The sequence below is a fragment of the Phodopus roborovskii genome, unplaced genomic scaffold, assembly GCF_943737965.1.
Source record: "Phodopus roborovskii unplaced genomic scaffold, PHOROB, whole genome shotgun sequence".
Lineage (NCBI taxonomy): Eukaryota > Metazoa > Chordata > Mammalia > Rodentia > Cricetidae > Phodopus > Phodopus roborovskii.
In genome coordinates, this window is record NW_026126571.1 from 25,347,138 (window position 1) to 25,362,110 (window position 14,973).

At 35.8% G+C, this 14,973-nt stretch overlaps 1 protein-coding gene across 1 annotated transcript in view; it reads right to left on the reverse strand.

Annotated features, from left to right (window-relative positions):
- The window catches only part of Stk31 (serine/threonine kinase 31), an 85,729-nt gene that overhangs the window by 16,929 nt on the left and 53,827 nt on the right, over positions 1-14,973 (reverse strand). The window contains 2 exon segments of the mRNA XM_051203045.1: positions 10,827-10,949; positions 14,360-14,509. Of these exon segments, the coding sequence (XP_051059002.1) occupies positions 10,827-10,949; positions 14,360-14,509 (273 nt within the window).

Below are 14,973 nucleotides of genomic sequence, written 5' to 3' on the forward strand. Positions count from 1 at the left end.
ACAGCCCAGGATGACCTGGAGAGTCTGGCCAGAGACTCCTGTTTCTTCCTCCTAAGTGCTAGAATTTCAAGCATGTACCACCATGCCCAGACTCTCCCTAATGTTTCTTAAAACTTCATCCCATGTACCATACATTTCCTCTCTTTCTCCATTTTCCTGCTCCTGTCTTTTTCCCTTTCTTTCCCCACACCACCCTAATTTTTTATCAATTACAAACACCTTTTCCTTTTCTAAATTTTTGAGATAGATTCTCTCTGTAGCTCTACACTAGTTCTAGGTGGGCAAGGCTAGCCTTGAACTCACAGAGATCTAGCTGACTCTGCCTCCTCAATGGTGTATTAAAAGCATGTGTCACCATGCCCAGCTACTTTCATTAATTTTTAAAATCAGTTTACCCTGTTAATATCTTAGCCCCTATCTTTTCCATCTCTACTTTGGATAGAGGAGTTGTTTCTATTTTCTTATCTCATTCTTTGACTTCTGTCCACACTTACCCTAGATAAATTTTAACTTTTCAGTATATTCTATACTGTAAGTTTCTCAATTTTCAGTTTACAATCTCTGATAATATGTAACTGGCTTGAAATTATTATTGAGTGATGTTGCTATTAAATAAGTTTGCTTCCACACACTGAGGTACTGGCTACTGAGGCTACTCAGGAAGACTCTCACCATCCCAACCCCATACACACAAAAATAGCCTCTCCAAATAGTGCCATCAACTAGAGATCAAGTATTCAAGTATCTGAAACTATGGGAGACATATAATTCAAACCACTACATTACCCAATAATTAATTAAAAAGAGATCACAGACCTTAATGTAAGACTTGCAACTTTGAAACTGTTGAAATTAAAACACTTTGAGAAATAAGTATGTGCATGCACTTTCTTTTATATATTTTATTTAAATTAAAAATAATCATATTTTACATACCAATCCCAGTTCCCTCTCCCTCTAGTCCTCCAATTCCCCCCACCGAACTCCCCATCCTTCATCTATATTCCAGAGACAGTGAGGCCTTCCATAGGGGATCATCAAAGTCTATCACATCATTTGGGGCAGGATCTAGGCCCTCCCCAATATATCTAGGCTAAGAGAGTTATCTCTCTATGTGGAATGGGCTCCAGAAGCCCATTCATGCAATAGGGATAAATACTGGTTCCACTGCCAGCGACCCCATAGACTGCCCAGGCCTCCCAATTGACACCCCGTTCCAGGGGCTTGGTTCGGTCCTATGCTGGTTCCCCAGCTGTCAGACTGGGGTCTGTTAGCTCCCACTTGCTCAGGTCAGCTGTTTCTGTGGGTTTCCTCAGCATGCTCTTGACCCCTGTGCTCATCACTCCTCCCTCTCACTTTCTAAAGACTCCAAAGGCATAGAAAATAATTCTAAGAATTAATTAAATGGTATTACATGAAATTTAAAAACTTCTGTAAGGGTAGTAAGATGGCCCATCAGGCAATGATATTTGTCTCACCTAGCAACTTAAATTAAATTAACCCATGTAAAGGCGAAAGAAAAGAATCAAGTCCAAAAAATTGTCTTCTGGCCTCCACACATATTACGACTTGTGTACCTACACATATACATCATGTGTGTGTGCACACATACACATACAAATTCGATTTTTATTAAATTTTCTATTCAGCAAAGGAAACAACCACCAGACTGTAGCAGTATCCTCCAATGAAGAAACAATTGTTAAAAACTGTTCTAATGGGATTACTATCTCAAATATATAAAGAACTGCAAGAATCTAAACACAAAAGGAAAATATACAACTCTTCAGACAAATATCTGGCTGCAAACAGACATGGGCTGATGTGGAACTCAAGTCCCACTCCAGAAATTCACCATGACAGGAACATCAAAAAGAAATAGCACAAACACTATGGGGGAAAATTTAGAGGAATTTGTTACAGTAGGTTGAATAGTGAGATCATGTCACATGCATGAAAACTGACAGGACTTGGTTGGTCTCAAACAAATGGACAAAGTTTCTCAGAATGATGGAAGAATGTGTATTCTGTAGCTATTAGAATAGTCTATACTTGTTTGAATATTTCATACTTCTATATTAAAGCATTTTCTCTAAAATCAAGAAATAAGGGCATCTAACTCACAACACTTTTATTCACTATACTGATAAATTCATAGTCAAAGCAATAAAGGCGAGAAAAAGGACACAAAAAACAGAGAAATTAAATTATCCATCTTGGTGATATAATAGTTTATATAAGCGACCCAAAAAAACTCTACCAGAGAACTCCTACAGCTGATAAACACCTTCAGCAAACTGGCAGGATACAAGATAAACTCAAAAAAAAAAAAAAAAAAAAAAAGTAGCCCTGATGGGAGATGTTATACTGGTTGATGAAAGCACTGTTGGCCAATAGGAAAGCGAGAGGAGGGACTAGGAGGCGAGGAGGAAAGAGGAAGTAGTAGGGAGGAGTCAAGTTGGAGATACTGGGGAGACCAGACACTGGCCCCACTGCCCAGTAAGAAGACCACGTGGAAATACTAGATTAACAGAAATGGGTTAATGCTTAAGACAAAGCTAGCCAATAAGAAACTAATACCTGGCCAACAGCATTATATCTAATACAGAGTCTCTGTGTGTTAATTGGGGCTGGCACGGCAGCGGGACAAGACCAGCGGTGGGCAGAAAAACCTTACTCCTTACATAGCCCTACTATATACAAATGACAAAGCAGCTGAGAAAGAAATCAGAGAGACATCACCCTTTACAACAGCCACAAAGAACATAAAGTATCTTGGGGCAAAGCTTACCAAACAAGTGAAAGAGCTATATAATAAGAACTTTGTGTCTTTAAAGAAAGAAATTAAAGAAGACACTAAAAAAATGGAAAAATCTCCCATGCTCTTGGATAAATAGGATAAACATAGTAAAAATGGAAATCTTGCCAAAACAATCTACAGATTCAATGTAATCACCATCAAAATCCCAGCACAATTCTTCACTGACCTTGAAAGGATAATAATCAACTGACAAAAGACCCAGGATAGCCAAAACAACTCTGTACAATAAAGGAACCTCAGGAGGCATCACTATCACCAACTTTAAGCTCTACTACAGAGCTATAGTCCTGAAAACAGCTTGATATTCACACAAAAATAGACAGGTAAACCAATGGAACCAAATCGAAAATCCTGATATTAACCCACACACCTTGTAGATTTTTGACAAAACAGCTAAAAGTATACAATGAGAGGAGGAAAACATCTTCAACAAATGGTGCTAACACAACTGGATGATGGTGTGTAGAAGACTGCAGATAGACCCATGTCTATTGCCATGCACAAAACTTAAGTTCAAATGGAACAAAGACCTCAACATAAATCCAGCCACACTGAACCTCTTAGAAGAGAAAGTGGGAGGTACCCTTGAACAAATTGGTACAGGAGACAGCTTCCTGAAAATAACTCCAGGAGCACAGACACTGAGATCGACAATTAATAAATTGTCCTCCTCAAACTGAAAAGCTTCTATAAGGCAAAGGACACAGTTGACAAGACCAAATGGCAGCCCACACACTGGGAAAAGACTTTCACCAATCCTACATCTGACAGAGGGCTGATCTCCAAAATATACAAAGAACTCAAGAAACTAGTCAACAAAACACCAAATAATCCTATTAAAAAATGGGGTACAGAACTGAAGAGAATTCTCAATAGAGGAAATCAAAAAGGCTGAAAGACACTTAAGAAAGTGTTCAACATCCTTAGCTATCAGGGAAATGCAAATCAAAACAACTCTGAAATAACATCTTACTCCTGACAGAATGGCTAAAATTAAAAACACCAATGACAACTTATGCTGGAGAGGTTGTTGAGAAAGGGGAACACTCCCCCACTGCTGGTGGGAGTGCAAACTCATACAGCCATTTTGGAGATCAGTATGGAGGTTCCTCAGGAAAATGGGAGTCTACAACAAGACCCAGCAATCCCCCTCTTAGGCATATACCCAAATGATCCACATCCATGCAACAAAGACATGTGTACAACTATGTTTGTAGCAGCATTATTTGTAATAGCAAGAACCTGGAAGCAACCTAGATGTCCCTCAACTGAAGAATGAATAAAGATGATGTGGCACACTTACACAATGGAATACTACTCTACGGAAAAAAAAAAAAAAACCAATGGAATCTTGAAATTTGCAGGCAAATGGATGGAACTTAGAAGAAACCATCCTGAATGAGGTAACCCAGTCACAAAAAGAGGAACATAGTATGTACTCGCTCATATATGGATTTTAGGCATACAGCAAATGATCACCAGCCTGTAATTCACACCGCCAGAGAAACTAGGATACAAGGAGGATTCAAGAGATTCATACAAGGTCCCTCACAGAAGGGGAAAGGGACAAGATCTCTTGAGCATATTGGGAGTCGGGGAAGAGACAGTGAGTGAAGAGGGAGCTAGGAGAAAAAGAAGGGGAGGAGAGGAAAACACATGAGACTAGGAGTCAGGGGAGGAATAGACAAGAGAAAAGAGTCAAGAGCCAGAGACAGAGACCTACCATAAAAGAGGGAGCCATTATTGGTTTGAAGAGAAAACTGAACCTAAAGAAAGGTCTAGAGACCTACAAGACTGCCACCAACTAAAATTTGAGCAATCGTGGAAAGGCTACCACAAATGCCCTTCCCGGATAGTGAGATCAACAACTAACTTATCCACCATCATAGAGCTCTCATCTAGTAGCTGATGGAAACAGAAGCAGACATGCACAACTAAACACTGAGCCAAACTGGAAACCAGATGCAGAGAGGGAGGACAAGACCAGGCTACAGAAACGCACAGAGACAGCTGACCTGAACAAGGAGGAGCTAACGGGCCCTCAGACTGACAGCAGGGAATCCAGCATTGAACTGACTCAGACCCCCTGAACATGGGTCTCAGTTAGAAGGCCTGGGCAGTGTAAGGGACCTCTGACAGTGGAACCAGGATGTATCCCCCTGTGCACAAAAGGACTTCAGGAGCACATTCCCCATGGAGGGATACTCCCTTAGCCTAGAGGCAGGAGGGAAGGCCTAGTCCCTACTCCAAATGACTTGACAAATTTAGATGACCCCTCCTGGAAGGCATCACCCTACATGTGGAGTGGTGAGTGATTGGTGGTCGGGGACATGGGAGGGTGGGAGAGAGAGAAAGAGTGAGGGAGGGAGAGGGAACTGGAATCAATATGTAAAATAAAAATAAAAAATAAAAAATAAATTATCCATCTGTAGATGAAATGACCCCATATTTAAAAGCTCCTAAAGAAGTCACATGAAGACACCAAGATCTGATAAAAAAAAATTCAACAAAGTATCAGATTGCAAAATCACAAAAGAATCAGTAACATTGCTATACGCTAATAAAAATTTTGCTTAATATCAGAAAAACGATCCCATTTAAACTATTTTAATATTTAAGCATATATATATATAAAACCAAAGATGTCAAGCACTTTCAGAAGAAGTTTTAAGTGCTTTTTTGAAAAATTAATAATCAGAACACAGCCCATTTAAAAACAGACAAAAGTTATGAAGAGACATCATCATGTATATAAGAAACAAAATATGTTCAAAATAATTACCCATTATTAAAATAAAAACTTAAACCATGATAAAAACACTTCTATCAATCTATGAATATGGTTAAATAGAAGAGAACAATATTAAGTTGTGACAATGATGTAGACAACTGAAACTCATTTACATAACTACAGTGAAAAATGATACTAAATCTGCAACGTTGTTTAGCAGTTCCTTGCAAAAATTACTCACACAATTACAATCTGATCCAGCAATCTCACTCACATATATTTACCCTAAGAAGACATTTTGTTTATAACAAAACCTACATACAAAGTTATTACAAGCAGCTTCATCTGTAAAAACTAAAATCCACTTGATACACTCATACAAAAACTACATTAGATAAAATGCATGAGTTTTGAAGGCATTACACTGAAAGAAGATAGTCTCAAAAGGTCATATATTGTTTATTGATTGTATGGCTGTTGTAGTATGAATGTAAATGCCCCCCATAAGTTCATAGAGAGTGGCACTATGAGGAGGTATGGTCTAGTTGGAGTAGGTATGGTCTTGTTGGAGGAAGTATGTCACTGTGGGGGCAGGCTTTGAAGTTTCCTAAGCTCAGGATACCTCCCTGTGCCTCAGTCCCCTTCCTGTTGCCTGTAAGATTTAGGACTCTCAGCTACCTTTCCAGTACCATGTCTCCCTGCATACTGCCATGCCCCCTGCCATGATGATAATGAACTGAACCTGTGAAACTAATCAAGCCATCCCAATTAAATGTTTTCTTTATAAGAGATGCCATGGTCATGGTGTCTCTTCATAGCAATAAAAACCCCAAGACAATGGCCTTCTTCAACAGACAAAATACAGATGTTTTAAAAAACAGTGTTTACATAAGGGTGAAAGGATTATTCCTACATATGTCCAAACTAGGGACCATGGGCCACGTGCCAAGAATATCTATGAATTAACCAACTTCAAAAATCACAGATTTATTTAAATCATTAAGAGAGTCTATTTGTGGTTTTTGTTGTCATTATTAATTAGAATGATGGCAATATCTTGCCACAATGTAAAAAGGTATGATAGCCCACAAGTGACTCAGTGTCCACCTGAGTCTATTCCGACTTATAAGACATTAGAGTTCAAGCTTGCTTGTTTCAGTTTCCTTAAGAGCCATGAAAAAGTTCTGATGGAAAAGAGCAGATTATCTAACTAGCAAGCTTCTAGTGCCAGCCAAAAGGCACAGAGGTAGGAAATGAAACTGCTTGCTGCTAGCAGGACTCATGAATCTATCCAGTGTTTCAGTCTCTGTTTCTTTTATCTGCCTTTTCTCAAGCTTCACATCCCAACTCAGGTAACCCATCAGTCTCTGACAAAAATGGACACATTTGAGGCAAAGAAAAAACTTGGCTACAAAAGGAGAACATACATAAATCTGGATAAATTACAAAATTGCTCTGCCTTAACAGTAGCAGCAGTTACTACACTGCTGAATGATAACTGAGTAACTGAAGAAATTAAGAAGGAAATCAAAAAAATTCCTAGTTCTGAATGAAAATGGAAATATACCAAAATCTGAGATATAATGAAGGCATTCCTAAAAAGAAAATCTACAGCACAAAATATCAATGTTTAAAAACATTAGCTCTATAATAATTTATTGATGCACATGAGGCCTTGAAAAAATAAGAATAAATTAAATTAAACTCAAAGAGTAGACATGAAGAAATTAACAAAAAATATAGCTAAAATTAATGAGATAGAAATAAACAAAAAAACAAAAGCAATACAAAGAATCAATGAAATGAAGATTTGTTTCTTTGAAAAGCGAAATGAGATCGATAAAGCTTTACCCAAATTAACCAAAACAGAGAGAAGACCCAAACTAATAAAAATACAAATAAAAGGGGAAACATTACAATAGACGCAAATGAAATTCAGAAAACCCTAAGAACATACTTTTAAAACCTCTCCAATAAATTTAAAAAATATATTTTCTACTTGAAGATTTAGAAACTTCAGTTTTACATTTAGATCTAATGAACGTTTCTTTTAATCTTTGAACACAGTACAAGGAGTTTATTAGAGTTTATTCTCCATATATGGTTGTTCATTGTTCCAGTACTCCAATAATCAACTGGCCACACATGAACAGATCTATTTCTACTAGTGTCTATATCATTGCTTCTCAATCTGTGGGTCACAACCCCATAGGGGTTGCATATCAGATATTTACATTACAATTTATAACAGTAGCAAAATAAATTACAAAGTAATAACAAAATAATTTTATGGTTGGGGGGTCACCACAACATGAAGAACTGATATTAAATATTAATATTAAAGTGTCACAGTATTAGGAAAGTTGAAAGCCACTGCTCTATACCATTCTCATCATTTGTATGTCTAACTTCACAATAATATTAGCCTAGTTACATAAACTATGACTTTACTGTCTTATATCTGATCCTACAAGCCTTCCAACTTTTTTTCTTTCACAAAATTCTCTTGCTTACTACCAATCCTACATATTTTTATAAACTGTAACATTTATTATAATACCTAGCTATTTATTTGCACACAAAAAACAACTACCTTGTAGTTCGATACTCTCATATATATTTTGTTGAACTTGTCCAAACTTCCATATTTTGATATTTTTGTGATTTTCTATGAGTGTGTGAGGGACTACATGCACACAAGCCCATGTCTTCCTCTATTCCTCTTCCTTATTCTCTAAACTAGAAGCTCCCACATTTTAGCTGAAGGAACAGAGTATGGTGTAAGTATAGGCAAAGCATGAAGCCATGCTTGGCTTTTTCATGATTCTGGGGTTTGAAATCTAAGTCCTCATTTTTACATAGGAAGCCCTCTTATTCACTGAGCCATGTCCCCAGCTACTTTCATGACTTATAAAATTATTTTATATGGTTTTGTGTGCATGTATGCATGTGTAAATTGTGTGTGCCTAGTGCCTACTGAAGTCAAAAGAGAGTGTCAGATCCCCTAGAATTTGAATTTCTCATGGTTTGTGAGATACCATATGGTTTCTAGGAATCAAACCCAGGTTCTCTGCAAAAGTAAGTGTTCTTAAGCACTGAACCATCTCTTTGGGCCTTTTATAATTTTAAATTTCCTCTTTTTTATTATTACATATGAAAGATAATTACACTGAAATTGAAATTGTTACCTTGATAAATACATGTTAGTTCCAGCAGATTTTATGTGCACCCCTAAAAATACTCTACATTGTTAATCATGTTATCTGCAAATAAACCCAGTTCCATCTCTTTGCTTTTATATTTTTGGTTGTGAGCCTAGTCTTTAGCAACTAAGCCATCTCTTCAGCCCATTTCTCTGCTTTTAAATAAATGATTCTTCCTTTTGTTCATCTGTACTGGCTAGAATGAGGATTAGCAAACTATAACCTCTGCACCAAATCAATGCTACTACCTATTTCTGTACAAACTGTAAGCCAAAACTGTCCTCACATTTTTAAATATCTAAAGGAAAATCAAAGAAATGCCATTTAATAAGATCTAAAAGCTACATAAAATTCAAACTTCAACATTAATAAATGATTACTGGAACAGATCACATTCACTTGTTTATGCTTTGGTGCTACTGCAGCAGAACTCTGACAACACATCCCATGCCATAGCCTAAAAATGTAATGAGCTGACACCCTTTTAGAAAACATTTACTCTCAAAAATATATTCATGCCAGAAAAATCACTACTGCTAAGATTAATGCAAATATGTCAGGATTTAAACATGATGGTGTCTGTTTTGAGGAATTGTATTATGAAGGCCCAATTTACAGATATCAAACACTCATTACATGTAATATATGTGTTCAACAGTAACTCCTGCACATGAGCACTGTGAAACATTAAAGATGTTGGTATCATTATAGTTGACCATAGCAAGACTTTGGAAAGAAGAACCAAGTTGCATAAATAGATCATGTAGTAGAAATCTAGCAGAATGATTGTATGTAGGGTAAACATTAAATGAAATAGTTCTTTTTTCTTTTACTGTATGTAGGGTAAACATTAGAATTAAGTTTTTTTTCTTTAAATACTTAGACCTTGGAACCATTATGGAAGTGTTTTCCATAATTTATAGAGTTGTTTTTCTGAAGTTTTGCATGAGACAATCCTATCATACCAGGAACACCTTGCATTATTGGGTACTGCAAACAGTACACAATAAGGGCTAAAGTTGCAGGGGTAGGGTATTTTCCTTAAGAAAACATATAGTTTAGATTAGGAGCTTTGTTATGAGGAACTTGTTTTACCCCCTCCCCCAAAACAAAGAACCCTTGTGTAACAATCAGTAAATATGCTTCTAAATGGAAAAGAGAGAGAGAGAGAGAAAGAGAGAGAGAGAGATAGAGAGAGAGAGAGAACATTTACTCACCCCTGGGCCAGAAGCAACAGTATAATATTCACTAGAAAAACATATCCTTCCCTTTTAATATTTAACCACTCAAATTCTCAATCACTAAGCCATCCTTCCAGTCCCCAAGCACTCAATACTTAAGGGATAGCCCATTAAGGGATAGGTAACATTTGGTATACACGAAAAGCAAAAATATACCTAGTATTCATTTAGCATTAGTTTTCATACATACATGAATCATGAATTTCTTCTACATTACTATAGAATAAAATCATCTTCACTGTCAATACTGACTATAAAAAACTAAGAACAATGTAATGTTTATAGTATATATCAATCTAAATTATAGAAAGTGCTTAGAATAAGGATAACAACAGTTTGCGATTTTAAAAAAAAAGTTCTAAGCTGGGAAGATAGCAAGTTGGCTACGTGCTTGCCACCCCAAGCATGAATTCCTGAGTTTGATTCAAGGAACCCATGTAACAAAAAGGAAAAAGAAACCTGAGCCTGGTTGTAAATGCTTGTCATCCCAGTATGGATAAGGCAGACAGAAAGATCCCTATAACTCCATGGCCGGCCAGCCTAGCCTACTTGGCAAGCTCCAGGACAATGACAGACCCTGTCTCAACAAACCAAGTAGATGACTTGTAAATAACTCATCCAAAATTGGTCTCTGGCCTCTACATGCATGCACAGAGGTGCAAGCATACCCCACACAAATACAACATACACACATACATCCACCTACAAACTCTACATTTTAAAAGTATAGCATTATTCTTCAACCAGAAAAATGACTGAAAATCACCAGTCATCCCTTTATATTTGGAAACATAAGTAAATTATTGATAATTATTTTTAAAACAACATACCCATAATAAAAGGCAGCCATAAGCATATAAGTCTGAACTTGCAGAAGGAGGTTTTCCAATTTTCAATTCAGGTGATACCAAACTCAATCCACCAACCATCATGTTCACTGAGGCTCGCTGACTCTAAAAAAACAGTAGTGTTAAATATTTTAGAGACAAAATAGTTTAAGGCTTTGTGTGAAAGTCTCTATTCTTGATTTAAAGTTGTTTTGAAATATTTCATTGTCTATTCTCAAGTATCTAATTTTCTACTCTTACAAATTTTATTTTTGTTATATTCAATCTTTGTTATACTCAGATTGTAGGTGTGTGAAGATGAATAACTCTGAATTCTTTGATCACTGACATTGTTCCATGTATCTTAATTTAAATCTTTACATGTGTGCATGTATGTTTGTGGATGGATGGATAAGCATGTGTGCCACTAAGCACATATGGAGCACAACTCTCTAGAGAAAGTCTTCACCTTCTGCCTTGTGGAAACAGGGTCTCTCTTGCTCTTTCTGCTGCTACACTACCTACTCTAGGCAAGCTGCCCAACAAGCTTTGCATTCTCCTGTCCCTGCCTTGCATCTCACTGCAGAAGTGCTGGAACTACAGGTATGTGCCACTACATCAGGCTTTCTTGACTATTCACATGGGTCCCAGGGACCAAACTCAGGTTATCAGGCTTACATGGCTAGTACTTTACCCATGAAGCCATCCCCCCTACTGCTTGTATATTTTAATAAATTTACAAAGCAATACTATTTTCTAACTCAACATTCTAAATATTTTAAATTAAATTGTACAAATTACTTTCTTCATGACCATTTTCTAAATATATAATTTTCTAAAAATTCAAAAGACAATTAATGACAAATTATGATACCTAAATTCAGTCTGTCATTAGTTGCAATTCCAACTCTCACATTTATTTGCTGTGTGGTCTAAACTAACTTTTAAATTGAAATGATATCTATATTATAGAGTTGCTACAAAGATGTTAATTAGCACAGTGCCTACTACATATCACTAAATATTAATTATATATTTTCTCCACTTACTATCATTATCCCAACTTCTCTAAGCATAATCTAAAACAGAGCAGCTAAGGCATCAACTGAGAATGCTAAGTGAAAGATTAAATAGCACTTTGAGGAAGACTATCTGATGAAAAATTAATATAAAAGGAATGAGTCTTAGAACAGTCACATCTAAATTGTACCAGTGATATGCTCAAAAATAATTTGACAAGAATCCTTAAATTTGAGTTTAGAAGCCCTTATTTTATTATGTTATCTTAATTCTCAGATAAATTAATAAATGTTTCCCAAATTGGTCTATTTAAAATTTTATATTAAGTTTTACATTCATTTTTTTCATTCTTTTGAGCTATCATATGAAAACACTATGACTATATACATACAGCATTATTCTAAAACTTAAATATGGCCAAATAATCAATGTAACTAACAGCAGTGGTTGACAAGGATGTATGGGAAAATGCAATCTGAGATAAGACTTATGAGGATGGAAAACAATAGACACTTTTAGAAATTTTCTCAAGAAGGGAAACTGTAACGTGGATATATTTAAACCCACCAGAATCAATACAATTTTGTTTAAAATTTTCATGGTTTTCATTGCTATAAGTAATTTAAAGCCTGATTTTTAAAAATAGTCTAAGTTTGTCTCTTGAGAAAAGAATACAAACAGTATTCTTATTCTCAAAGTCCATAGTACCTGGAACAGATTTTCATACAGCCAAAAACAAATTCCATTTTCTATTTTTGTTTTTTTGTTGAATTTTTTGTTTTTCAGGATAGGGTTTCTCTGCTTAGGGTTTCCAGGCTGTCCTAGAATTCTATAGACCAGACTGGCCTCAAACTCAAGAGATCCACTTGCCTCTGCCTCCTGAATGCTGAGGTTAAAGGTAGGTACCACCACCACCCAGCTACAAATTCCATTTTCCAACGGTTTTTGACTATAAAACTCCAGAAGTAGTAATGCTTAAGAATTTCGATTCTCTATACTAGACCCCTCGAAACATAGATGGAAAAAAATTCAAGCAGAGAATATCTACACTAAACATCATCTTGCATGGTAGGAAAATAAACTAGCTGATCAAGAATTCTTGCCACTTAAAACATTTTGTGATTATTTTCCAAGCCACTTTTGTTTGTTTACAATGTATTTTGAGATATATGGACACAGACTATAATATAAATTATCACTCATTCCTATGCATAACTATGTAACTTGTTAAGTGTTCTACCAAACACAGAATTTTTAATAGTGAGGAAACAGAATTACATGACTCAATAATTGTATTCCCCAAAGCAATAAGAATGTCTGTATAAAGAACTTGTACACTAATGTTCATGGTCAACCTAATTCATAATAACTGAAAAGCATAAGCCTAAAGCTAAGCTTGAGGATCCATATTTACAATCTCAGCATGTAAAAGGCTGAGGCAGGAAGAGAACTAGGAGTTCAAGACCTGTGCTATAACTATAGTTCAAAAGCAGCATTTACTACCCTGTGAGACTGTGTCTCGAGCTAACAAAAAAATTGTAAATCCAAATTATCAATCCACTGATGAGAACACACACCTAAGTATCACTTATGCATATAATTAAATATATTAAGTCATAAAAGGAATTATGGCCTTAAATATTCAATACTATACATTAATTCTGAATGTTACAATAACAAAATAATTTACAAAATGCCAAATAATTATTGTATCATTTTACTTTTATAAGGTTACAGAATAAGAAAATCCAGAAATATAAAGCATATTACTGGTTTCCAAGGTCTGAACAGAAGCATATATGAAAAGTAACAGCTAATCAGTAACTATTTTGGGGTGTGATAAAAATTATCTGGAATTAGATAGTGGTAATCAATATACCACTTTAATAATACACTAAAAACAAGTACTCAATTCTACACTTCTACTGTACTTTAAATGGGAATTGTTGATTTAGCCATTCATATCATACACATATTTCAAAATAAGAGGCTATATATAATAAACATGCATGTACACCATTGTCAATTAAAATAAACAAAAAGGATATTTCTCCCTTATAAGCATATATATTCCTAGACTGTCTGGACTTTGTTATCTCTACAAACTTCCTATTGGGAGATAATGTGGTATCAAATTAAAAGTCATGAACTGAACCTAGACCTGAATGAAACAAAAACACCCATGGTTCTCAGGCTTCTAAAAATGTACTACGTTAATAATAGCAAAGAATATATGTTTAATCTATGAAAGAAAGGAGTACAAGCAGAGGGAGTTTCTTACGTGTTTCCTACTGAGAAAATAATGTTTTCAATGCCATGTAGTAGGTCAGATTGTTTCTATATTTATGGCAAAAACACACAATGCTCATTACAATCTAGATGACTGTTACAGATACTATTTGTACTATATGATACCCATTAACTGAAAGTACAGATCTTATAATAAATTACCATATTCTGTGGAAGTACTGAACCACTTTATTAAATGGTTTCTGTCCAGTAAAGCTATATTTTACCTCAGATTTGGTGAAGTCAAAATCTCCAACAATTCCTTGTTCACGATTTAAGGCAAATACGTTGTTCTGATGAAGTGATCCATGAATTATGTTAGCACTGTGCAATGTATGCAGGCCTCGAGCAACACCTTTCATGACTTTTAAAGCTTCCTACAAGTAAGTACAAATGAAAGAGATGGGGTTTAAAAAATTGACAACTCATTTTAATATATAAATTTTGTCTCTACAAAACACCAAACAACCCTATTAAAAAATGAGATACAGTACTGAAGAAAGAATTCTCAATAGAGGATATCAAAAAGGCTGAAAGACACTTAAGTGCTCAACATTCTTAGCTATCAGGGAAATGCAAATCAAAGCAACTTTGAGATACCATCTTACTCCTGCCAGAATGGCTAAAATTAGAAACACCAATGACAACTCATGCTGGAGGGGAGTGCAAACTCCTACAGCCATTTTGGAGATCTATGGCAGTTCCTCGGGAAAATGGGAATTAGTTTACCACAGGACCCGGCAATCCCCCTCTTAGGTATATACCCAAATGATCCACATCCATGCAACAAAGACATCTGCTCAACTATGTTCATAGCAGCATGATTTGTAATAGCAAAAAC